Raw genomic sequence first — 11,615 nt, 5'->3', positions numbered from 1 at the left:
ATGACCCACATGCTGCATGCGGCGGCCCGGCGGGTGCAATGGAGCAGGGCGAGCGCCGCGAAGAGGGCTGCGTGCCTGCTGGCTGCGGCGTATGGGATCAAAATCCTCTATCCCATCATCCGCAGGCGCATGAGGCGGGCGGGCTGCAAAGGCGGCTGGCAGGATGCCGGCCGGGCTGAAGAGGGCCAGGAGGCGCCGCACCGCGCCGGCAGCCGGGGCAGAGCCTCCCCGGCGGTGAACGCGGAATTTTTCAAGCAGCTGCTGGAACTTCGCAAGCTGTTCTTCCCAAAGCTGGTGAGCGCCGAGCTGGGCTTGCTCTGCCTCCACTCGGTCGCTCTGGTTTCCAGGACTTTCCTCTCCATCTATGTGGCCGCCCTCGATGGGAAGATTGTGAAAAGCATCGTGGAAAAAAAGCCCAGGAGCTTTGTCTTGAAATTAATCAAGTGGCTGATGATTGCAATCCCGGCCACTTTCGTGAACAGCACCATACGGTACCTGGAGTGCAAGCTGGCCCTCGCCTTCCGCACGCGCCTGGTGGATCACGCCTATGAGACCTACTTTGCCAACCAGACTTACTACAGAGTGATCAGCATGGACGGGCGGCTAGCCAACCCTGACCAGTCGCTCACCGAGGACATCATGATGTTCTCACAGTCCGTGGCACATCTCTACTCCAATCTCACCAAGCCCATCCTGGATGTCGTGCTCACCTCCTACACCCTCATCCGCACAGCACGGTCCCGGGGGGCTAACCCCATTGGGCCCACTCTCCTGGCTGGGCTCGTCGTCTACGCTACGGCTCGCGTGCTCAAAGCCTGCTCTCCCAAGTTTGGCAAGCTGGTGGCTGAGGAGGCGCACAAGAAGGGCTATCTGCGCTTCATGCATTCACGCGTCATTGCCAACGTGGAAGAGATTGCCTTTTACCGAGGGCACAAGGTAAGGAGGAGAGAAATCAGAGGGTGTTGGGGTTGCTCCTGCAGTGCCGGAGCCAACCCACGCTTCCCCTGCTGCCCTCCCCCAGCACTTTGGGTCCCTCTGACATTTAAACCTGTTTACAGCTAGCACTTCCCGTTTCCTAGGAAAATGCAGTCTCACAGGCGGTATCTTGGGAGAGTGGACGGTAGTTCCCTTGTGCTCTGACAATGTTCCTGTTTTGCAGCTGCATCCTATGCTTTTCTAGAAAGCTAATCTCTGTCGTCCCCCCTCCCGCCCCAGTCCATTTTGCTTAACTTTTCCAGGCTTATTTTTTTCACCCGTGTTTATGAACTACCAGATTTAATGCCGCAGAAATAGCAACCAGGGCACAGCAGAAAGTCTAGGGGAGAACTCTGTGATAGCACAGAGAGCACTACAGCCTTTGACACTCTTTTACATAGCTAAGCAAAGATGTAGTCATCAGAGTCTTAAAATAGCTTAAGTACAGTACTTCAGCAGTCACAGTTACATAAACTAATGGCTTGTTTTAAAGCCATCTTATTAAGGAACTCTTCATATTTTTATTAGAAGTGCATTTTGGCTGTAACACTTTTCAAACACGATTTGGAAAAACAAGTTGTTTCATGTAAGGTGAAAATGAAAGCTGGAAACCAGCCTGAAGAATTACTCTTTCAGTCCAGGCAATGATTATATAATGTAAATGGTTTCTTTTGGTAGAAGCAATCGTTCTCAAAAGCTGCCTATAGTAATGTTTTAAGTGCAGCTAAATTAAACATTTTTTCAATTCCCACATATACTGGCTTGAACCGGATGCTTTATATCATATTGACTTGCAACTAACTGTCTTTGACTTGTTAAACCTCTTGGGATGGTTCGCTCTTCCTCCAGACTGCTTGCAAAACCAAGCAGCATTGCATTTCAGGGGTCAGCTCTGCAACTTTAAGTCATTGGAGATAACTGATCCCCAAATGCTTTCCAGTATGAGGAGTTTCAGTTGCTGTGAAACTCTACAGCTGCCACTTCATTAAAAGGATGTGGAATCGTTCTTATTTTGGTTGTTGGAATCAGCTGTTGTGACTGCCTTGTATGTTGTTCTTGTATATATCGGAGATCTTAAAAAAGCTGAAAACCTGCCAATGTGCTATCGAGGGACGATGGTGTAAATACGAACCAGGTCCACTGACTTCAATAAAGCTGTGCACTTTCACTGTCAGGCCATGCAGCAGATGTGACTCAGAAGTCACAGCTCTGGGTACCCGATTATTTCATGCACATATGTGAATGTATCTTGTATGACATGTGCGTCTTTGTTGCATTGTATAAATGTTTTTTTTTTTTAAACTGTAGGTAGAAATGAAACAACTGCAAAAAAGCTACAAGGCTTTGGCAGATCAAATGAATCTCATTTTGTCCAAACGTTTATGGTACATCATGATAGAGCAGTTCCTGATGAAGTATGTCTGGAGTAGCTGCGGTATGATTATGGTCGCTGTGCCCATCATCACCGCAACGGGATTTGCAGATGGCGGTAATACCATTTTTTACTTAATTTCTAAATGTTTCTTTAAAGTTACGTCCTCAAAAGATTGTACTTCGCCTGAATGCCATTCATATTTATTTATTATTCACAGACTTTATTACAACGTCCGCATCTTGTGCGTAACTTTCAAGCATAGCAAGTCAGCTGAGGAAAGAGCAATGCAAAAGATCCAACTTTGAACATAAGCCTGATAAACAGCATGAATTCAGGACTTAGAAGATCCTCGTGTCACATGAGATTATAATGATAATTGTAGTCCTTTTTCATTAGCCACTGTTGGGATGGCAGGCTGATTTTTGCAGCATCTCCTGCTAATTTACAAAATGATACTATTAACTTTCCTAGAGTGCTTATCTCCTCCTTCCATAAACCATAGTGTAATTATAGGTAATTATTCTCTTATGTGTTGACCTGTTAGGAACCGCTGTCTTTCCCTGACTCCCTGAGAGAAGAGAAGGTGACATTCAGATTCCAGGCTTGGATGGTATCATTTTTGACATCCTATCACAACTTTCCAGGAAGTGAAACGAGACTCAAGTAGTGTTGTCATTGCAGATGCTATTAAAAAAAAAAGAGAGCAGAAAGAAATGTAATTAAGGAGGGGTAGTGAAAGACAAGTGGGGAAGTTTGCCTCAACAGGCTTCCTTATGCGCAGTTAGAACCATAGAATATATTTCAAATTCCATAGGATTCTTTAAGCACAGATCCTACAATGTCCGCGGAAGGATCAGTTCTAAGTTGGGTACATTTAATCAGGAATCGGTGAATTCTTTTCCGTGCAGGTCTTGGTAGTTATATTCCAAATCAGGGCTGTCCAACTGGACAAGCTTGGTTTGACCTGTAGGATGACTTCGTGCAGCCCCCACATGGTTTAGCTTACTTGCAATTGTGTCGGCACAGGGCTGGGTGTTCAGCTGTCTGAGCCGCTGCCCATCACGTGCCTCAGGAGGGCACTATATCAGGACCCTGGCTGGCATCCTTGTAACAGCTTCAAAAATATCGGGAGGTCCTTTTCAAACAGAAGAGTTTATACAAAGCCATTTCACTTCACAGTGAAGGTTATCAGCACAACAGAAAAAGTGATGAGTCTTTCTGCTAAGACGGGAATGAGTACATTCAAGATAAAGATCGTTTAACCACACATTGTAAATATCTCCTTGGTATTACAGCATGAATAAAAAAAAGACTCGTAATCATGCTAAACTAAATAACATTCCTGTTACTCATGAGTATTCTTTTGATAAATACTTTTCAAATGTGGGAGAAGAGAAAGACGCAGTGATGGCTCATGTTGTAAAGCGGAAGAATATTTGCCACCAGCAACATAAAACGTTAAAGCACGGGGTTTATTATGGAGACCTGAGGCATATCATAATGATGGATCACAAGCATAATACTGACAGATCAACACTGTCAAGACCAGTTCGAAGTATAACAGATATTCAAAGAATCAAGCAGACCTGAACTTACCATTGGCCTGCTTGGGAAAACAGTGTTTTGTGCCTCAGCAGGTCAGATGCAAGTCTGTTTATTTCTGAAGGAACAGATGGTGGATTTATTACTTTAGGATAAATCACCAGAATCAGGGATATGCACAAAACTGTACCATGACCAGACCTGAGACTAAAGGTATAAAGCAGTAGATTTCGTACACTTCTTAAGGGGAAAAAAAAGTAAAAAAAAAAAATCCTGCAATAAAAAGAAAAAAGGATCTTCTATGATGGTGATATTTCTGACTGAAATTTGCTAATTCTGTTATGTATTTCAGGGAAGAAATGAACTGGCAAAGCCAAGATTCCCATTTGATAACATTTCTCATTCTTTTTGTATTAAACAATGAGTGTTCTAAATGTCGTGTCTCTCAACAGTTTCTGGAAAGTAACTAATTTTGGAAGCAAGACTTTGATTTCTCTAGACACGGTGAACACTTATCTTTGTTTATGAAACAAGTATGACTATCAATTACATAAATGAAGATGAAAAGGGAAATGTTAGATTCTGTATGAAACAGAGACAGTCTGTCTGCCCTGTTACAACCCACCACTCCTTCAAACACAGGAGGCCAGCCATATGAAAAACGTTTTGGATGAAAAATTGAAGAAAAGTAATCTTGGTGGGTTAGGCATATAATATAAGAGCTTGTGTTTTGGAATGGTGAAATGCTCATAAATTCTCTATAATTTTAATTTTTCAAATACCTCTAGAAGTATGCCTAAAATGGCCAATGCAGTGGTTTGTAGAGATCTCTAAACTCTTGCTAGATGAGCTAGCCTGGGTGCTGGAAGCAGCAGTCAATGAATTCTGCATTTACATCCAGGAGGAATGCTGCGTTAGTGTAGCTAAACCATAGCTGATTCCTAAATGATTTAATTTTGGTGGTTCTACGTAACATGGGCTGCATGGGCTGTAATCCCAACAAGATCAGCAAAAATTCGTTCTCTGAGAAGTAAGAAACAAATTTCAATTTAGTTTTTACTAATGAATTAACTGAATTCTCTGTATCCCCTAAGTTTATTCTTCTTGGAGTGGAAATGACTTTTTTAAATAAGTGAGAACTACACGAGCAAGAGTTTTGTAATCTCTCCCTTTGCAAGAGGTCTTCTGTCATTTTTTTTAAAAAAGCATGCCTCTCGTGTCTCAGGTGGCTAGATTACATACAGCTAGTTGACAGTGTACTGATGTTGTATAATTTAAGCTAAAAAATTTGAACTTGTATCTCAATTAATTAAAATTGTTATTAAAAACATCTGAGGCCAGAAAGAGTAACATATAGATGGTGTGTGTATATATATATATATCTGCAAAATTATGATGTAAGAATTTAAAAAAAGTTTTTCCTAAATTATCCATAGTGTATTTCAGTGATTCAGATGTAATTCTGTATGGATACCTTTAAGGATGTGTAAATGAAAACAAAATAACATGTAGATTTAACTAATAAAGACAGAAAGATACATCTGGCTTTGGTACTGCATGTAGATTTCTAGACACCAGATTTCTAGAATCTGATCCTGTCCAGGAGGTGAGACAGTTACTTACCAAGTAAAAAAATATTGTTTGCTATGCTCTTGCATTGCTTGACTTAGCCCATCAAATGTACAGTCACACCACACCTGCAGGGAATTCCTCCTAGATTTTCTTGACCAAAAGCACTGTGCAAACATCACAGAGGACGTTAATAACAATTGCTAATACAGGAGTTGCCACACTGGATGCCCGATGCCTAGCAGCAGCTTAGCTTAAAAAAGAAACTTTAAAAAAACTTCACAAACTTTAAAAAAAAATAATATTCCCATTCTGCAACAGACTTAAGCATTATATAAAGATATACGTAAAGTTATGTGATGCAGAAAACCCTTGGGACCTTTCATTTTAAGTCTTGTATGTGAAAAACCTTTAAGAATGGTTTACTACGCATTGTTGTCTTCTTTTTTGTAGATGCAACTATTAACGCTGAAACAACATTCAGTCTTAAAATATTCAGCCATTCATTTTTAAATCTTGATTCCTTCAAAAAGCAAACATTGCAAGTTGACTATGCTGTATAAATCTGTAGGTCACATGGTAGCAAGAGTATATATGGATATGTTAATTGTAAACATATTTATTTCTCATTTTTCTTCTATAATTTCTGCTGCTGTTTTCTCCTTGCCTGTTGCTGCTGACATGTTCTTATGAGACAACTCCTTTCTTTGGAGCAAGAGTTTTCTTGCTAATAGGATGCAGTGTCATAAACAAAGCATCACAACTTTGTTCTGGGGTCAGATGAAGAGAGAAACTGTGTTGTGAGAGAGAGGTATCCTACTTAAACCATGCCTTTGAGAATAAGAGCTTATTGCTTTCTTATAGAAATATAATCATGTTGCCAAATTTCCATCAATATGAATGTTTCCTTTTACATGAAGTCAGTAAATAAGTAAGGCTGAAAATGAATTATTGCAAAAGTAGTAAAAGTGCTATTAAAAATCTGTTTCAGATCATTGCTTAGGTTTCACTTTTTTCATATTTTGAAAAAATTAGTTTGAATAATGATATATTAAAAGGAAAATGATCTAGGTAGACAAATAGTATAAAAGAATAGGATGTTTTGCATAAGAAGATGAATTCCATATACTCCCACTTATTCTTTGTTACCAAGCTGTCTATGCTAGTTACAGTCACCAATTCTTTTTGAAAGGTTGTCTTCGTAGAGTTAAATTTTTCTTTATTTAAAAGCTGCTCTATAATGGCTCACATTCTAATCATAATTTAATTTGTAGAGATAGTTTTCAGAAGAATATTTTAACAGAAAACGTTTTTAATTTTAGATTTGGAAGATGGCCAGAAACAGGCAATGGTTAGTGAAAGAACAGAAGCTTTTACTACATCCCGAAACTTGCTGATCTCTGGAGCAGATGCTATTGAAAGGATTATGTCTTCATACAAAGAGGTACTGTACATCTGTCATACATGAAACAGAAGAGAAAAAAAAGTAAAACATAATTTACATTTAATATAAAATGTAAAAAAAAAAGGTGCAATTTTTAAAGGGAAATTCTATTGCAACTAAATCCATGGAGGTCTTTGAACTGATAGTTTGATCTTTAGAGTTAAGTCCAGAAAGAGTCTAAAGTGCACAGCTGCCAGTATGGTGCAACATGTAAATGTAATTTTTAATACCTGTGTTCAGGTGCCATCAGAAAGCAATAGAAGTTCCTGGAATGTGAGTGGTAAAGGTTCAAATTCCTCCTCTCTTTGGAGCACAGGCTGTCTGCCTCCAATGTATTGGGACTCTTCTGTTGGAGGTGTCGTGTTTTGTATGAAACACAAAGGGACTGAATACTTATTTCCTGGCCACCTAAACTGTAGGGCTGTTTTCTGTATCTTGTGAACCTGTTAAATTGTAAGTAATTTTGCAAAGTAGAGACATTTTAGCAGGAAAAAAATCCACCTTGGGACAGCAGATAGTCTAGAAGTATGGGATGTTCGTCTGGAAGATCAGAGATGTTCTTTCAGGTCCTTACCCAAATTCCAGTAAAGTTGGGCTTTCGTCTGTGGTCTGTCTTGGGGGTTTCTCTAGGTGCCAGCTGTTAAGCAAAAGAAAAGTGAGGCAGCGCTGTTATTCTCCTCAACATTTCCTTCTGAATGTTGGTTCTGCATTTGTTAATTGGTTTTTGCTTGTCCCTTTGGTGGGGACCTCTTTTCCCAGTGCAGTGCAAGGAGGCACGCATTAGCTAGGCTAATCAAAGCTAGCTAATCAAAGACTATGGGTTCCGTTACTTGGAATCCAGCCATAATAGCTACAGGTTTGTAAATTGGAGGAGGAGGAGGGGTAGTTTGGCGCCTTCAGATATGGACTCTGGCAAAGACAGAGTCTGTGCTTTTTTCAGAAGGAGTTCTTCTAATGGACTGTGATTTTGACCTATGCTCCTTTAGCTGTTCCCCTGCTTGGCCTCTGTATCTAAAGATATTGCCAGATAACCTATTATACACTGATGTAATTTCTATTTTATTTTCAACATTTAAGTCATTTATATCATGTACATGGGGACTTACAAACATTGTGGTTTTATTTTTGGAAACAAAAATACCCACTAAATAGTAGGAACAACTGAACAAACTCACTTTGTTTATAACATGGTGAGATTTTAATCCAGACAACATGAGATCAAAGACCATGAATTTCCATCTTAATTTTACATTTATACTTCTCTTCAAGAGGCACTGCGGTACTTTAAGCACACTGTCGTTCCCATTTCGTGATTCAGGCGGTTTCCAAAGGACAGCGTACTTCAATCCACTTCAAGTGGTAGTGAAGTTCTAGTTCTTGCCCACCTGATCCACCAAAGCCGCCTCCTTCCAGTCAATGTAATTCAGCGTGCAGATGAGGTGGGCTCAACTTTTCTTTGCAGGTCAATAGTTTAGATGGTAGTATTTAGATTGACAAAACAAGTCAATCCCTACGGTCATGGTTTAGAAACTTACTACAAGTTACGTTTCTTCTGGGGCACGGTTGGTACAAGTTTTGTTCATCATGTGCAGGATGCTCTCCATCATATGCCACTGCTGATGCTGTGCAGAGCACTCAGTCCTGGCACGAGCTCCTGCTGAAATTGCTATAAAGTCCAGTGTGTTACAGCTCCTGTGTGCTACCTACTGCCTCAAGTGCTGTTAGCCCAATGCTTTTCACAGCTGTTAGTGCAATTACCAATAGTGCAAAACAATGTACAGCTGATGGAGTTGAAACATTGAGTGATTACTCTTTTTAAACTGAGTTTTTCGAGACGTTGTATACTTGTTAACCTCCAGTGGAGTGATGGCCATGTGGCCAGAGCTAGCACTCACTTCTGAATCTGGCACAAATAGTGAAATTTATAGGGGATTTTATGTTGGAATTATGTACACCCATAGCAGGTGTACTCAATCATGGGGTGTATGTGTTTAACCACAGCAAGCTCATGATTTTATAACTTGAACTCATTTTCTTGCTATTCTTGTCTTGCTCTCTGCATTTAGTATGAAAATTCATCCTTTTGAAACCATCTAATAATACATTTAGAATAACGTGCCTGGGTTTAATTCTTTGCTGCCAGCAGATGGAGGCAGTTCTTTTGGAGCTCTTGGTGCTGTCGCTGCCCATGAGTAGGAAGTTATCAGGTCCTGAGATCTGTTATTTCTGTCTTCACCAGGTGGAAATTGTGACAAAAGGACAAAAAAAAAAAGGAGAAAGCCTTTTAAGAGACCTCAACATCTTAAAAATGTCCAGTTCTAATCCAAGGTCTCAGATTTAGCTCTAGCTCTGGTACTCTAGCATGCAGTTGACAGAAGAGTAATTTCTTTTTTTGCACCGTATTTTAGATTAGGATGCCCTGGTGCTGCCTGTTTTACACAGAAAAGCACACCTTTCCCACAGGAGGTTTTGGGAATACAGGGAAGTAAACATAAATAATTATAGATGCCAATTTTTCTCACTTCTGTGGACCGTTATTTTGCTGGCAAATGCAGAGATTTTGTTTTTCTCTTGTATTATAGGCTCTCTATTTTCAGATATGCTAATAGCTATTCTCTGCTGGTTGAAGACTCTACTGATCCATGGAAAAGAGCAGTCTGTGCAACCTCCTCATTTACTGGAGCTATCATAGCTTACATTGGCTGAAATCTGTCCCCCTCAAACTGCCTCTGTCTGCTGGCTGGTAGGAGCTGTGGGTAGCATATGGGTTAGCACAGAATCACAAGGAATGAAAATTGATAGGCATCGAAAGACGCATCATTGATCCTTCCAGAATAGCATTTGAGAAGCACTGACTCAGAATAGCTGGGAACATTTTTCATGAATCTTTGGCCAAACATTTCATTTATAGAATTTGTGAAGTATAACTGAAATGAAGCATTTGTTGTTTCACAGGTTACTGAGCTAGCAGGCTACACCGCCCGTGTCTACAACATGTTTTCAGTCTTTGATGAGGTGAGGAGAGGCATCTACAAAAGAACTGCTGTTATTCAAGGGTCTGAAAACAACAGCAAGAATGAAGATAAAGCAGAATTACACATCGATGGGCCCTTAGAAATCAAAGGTAATTAATTCATATTTGTATGTATTTCCCTGTGTGTGGGGCCAGTGCAGTGGGACAGGAAGTGAACAGAGGTTTTGTTTCCACAACAAATCAGCCTTTAGAGGCTGAGACCATGTTGTCTTCCATTTTAACCTCCTGCTATTCTGTAACTCTGTGCTTATGTAGTGCTTTTCTAATACACAAAATTGCTCAAATGTTTTCTGTGAAAACGTTCAATGAAAAAGGCATTTCAACTATACTATTATTGGTGGTGGTGGTGGTGTTATTATTCTTACATGGACAGTGCCTGCTTTCCTCAGACACTTAATTTTTTTCAGAAAACTGAGACTGTAACATTTTCATCTTCAAACACCGCATTATTTTGTTTGGGATAGGAGGGAAAGACAGATTGGTTCAATAGTTTTTGATGAGAATACTACTTTGTTTTTAGCGACTAAAAATCAGCCTGTGCTCATTTTTTCATAATTTAGTGGGAACTTGCAACTTGCCCACTTGAAAGTGGGCTGACAACTTTACCCTTCCCTTCACCTCCCAAATGATCTGATCAATATATACCTTATCCCTCCCGTCCCTATCCTGTATCTTTCTGGTGCCACTATCTTTCTGTCTCCACCCTCCCCAAAGCATTTTCTGTGTACATCCATTTCTTATTGTGCCCCATTATGTGCCACCTCTCCCTTCCTCTTGCATCCAGCTTCTCTCTGAGGTAATTAAAGGCAGCTTTTGCAATGGGCTTTTCCCAATTTTCCCAACAGACCCCTTCTGCCTCTCCCCTCTGTGGTATTGAAAAGCCTCATTCCCTCCCTTTGGCTTCTGAAAACTTAAACCTCGGTAGAGTTGAAGGCACCGAACTGCTCTTTATGAAAGAACTTCTTCCAACAATTTCAACAGTGCTGCCCCTCAGCACAGATTTCTCAAAGGTCCTCTGACAAGGTTCTTCATAACAAACAGTCTGATGCAGCATAGTGGATAGCTGTGGAAATAGCTGATGTCTTAATCTTCTAGATCTTGGTAGTATTTGGCTGACGTTAAAAGAAATGGCATTTTATAACTGTTATATTTTGTCATGTACAAGAGAAAAAGTTTGTAGTTCCTGGAGCAACAAAGTAATTTGGGGGCTTGTGGTGGGTTGACCCTGGCTGGGTGCCAGGTGCCCACCAAAGCCGCTCTATCACTCCCCTCCTCAGCAGGACAGGGGAGAGGAAATATAACAAAAGGCTCGTGGGTCGAGATAAGGACAGGGAGAGAGCATTCACCAATTACCGTCACGGGCAAAACAGGCTTGACTTGGGGAAATTAGTTTTGTTATTGCCAATCAAATCAGAGTAGGGTAATAAGAAATAAAAACTAAATCTTAAAGCAACTTCCCCCACCCCTCCCTTTTTTCCCGGGCTTAACTTTACTTCCGAATTCTCTACCTCCTCCCCCGCAGCAGTGCAGGGGGACGGGGAATGGGGGTTGTGGTCAGTTCATCACACATTGTCTCTGCCGCTCCTTCCTCCTCAGGGGGAGGACTCCTCACACTCTTCCCCTGCTCCAGCATGGGGTCCCTCCCATGGGAGACAGTCCTCCATGAACTTCTCCAA

The 11,615-nt window shown here is 40.9% G+C and overlaps 1 protein-coding gene across 1 annotated transcript in view; it reads left to right on the top strand.

The window, feature by feature from the left end:
- Positions 1-11,615, top strand: part of ABCD2 (ATP binding cassette subfamily D member 2) — a 52,049-nt gene continuing 40,434 nt past the window's right edge. The window contains exons 1-4 of the mRNA XM_009289026.2: positions 1-936; positions 2,284-2,464; positions 6,784-6,905; positions 9,861-10,029. Of these exons, the coding sequence (XP_009287301.1) occupies positions 1-936; positions 2,284-2,464; positions 6,784-6,905; positions 9,861-10,029 (1,408 nt within the window). The remainder of the gene's footprint in view (positions 937-2,283; positions 2,465-6,783; positions 6,906-9,860; positions 10,030-11,615) is intronic.

Source organism: Aptenodytes forsteri, unplaced genomic scaffold, assembly GCF_000699145.1.
Source record: "Aptenodytes forsteri isolate BGI_AS27 unplaced genomic scaffold, ASM69914v1 Scaffold137, whole genome shotgun sequence".
Lineage (NCBI taxonomy): Eukaryota > Metazoa > Chordata > Aves > Sphenisciformes > Spheniscidae > Aptenodytes > Aptenodytes forsteri.
The sequence above is the reverse complement of the archived record's forward strand: the minus strand, read 5'-3'. Positions and strand labels throughout refer to the sequence as shown.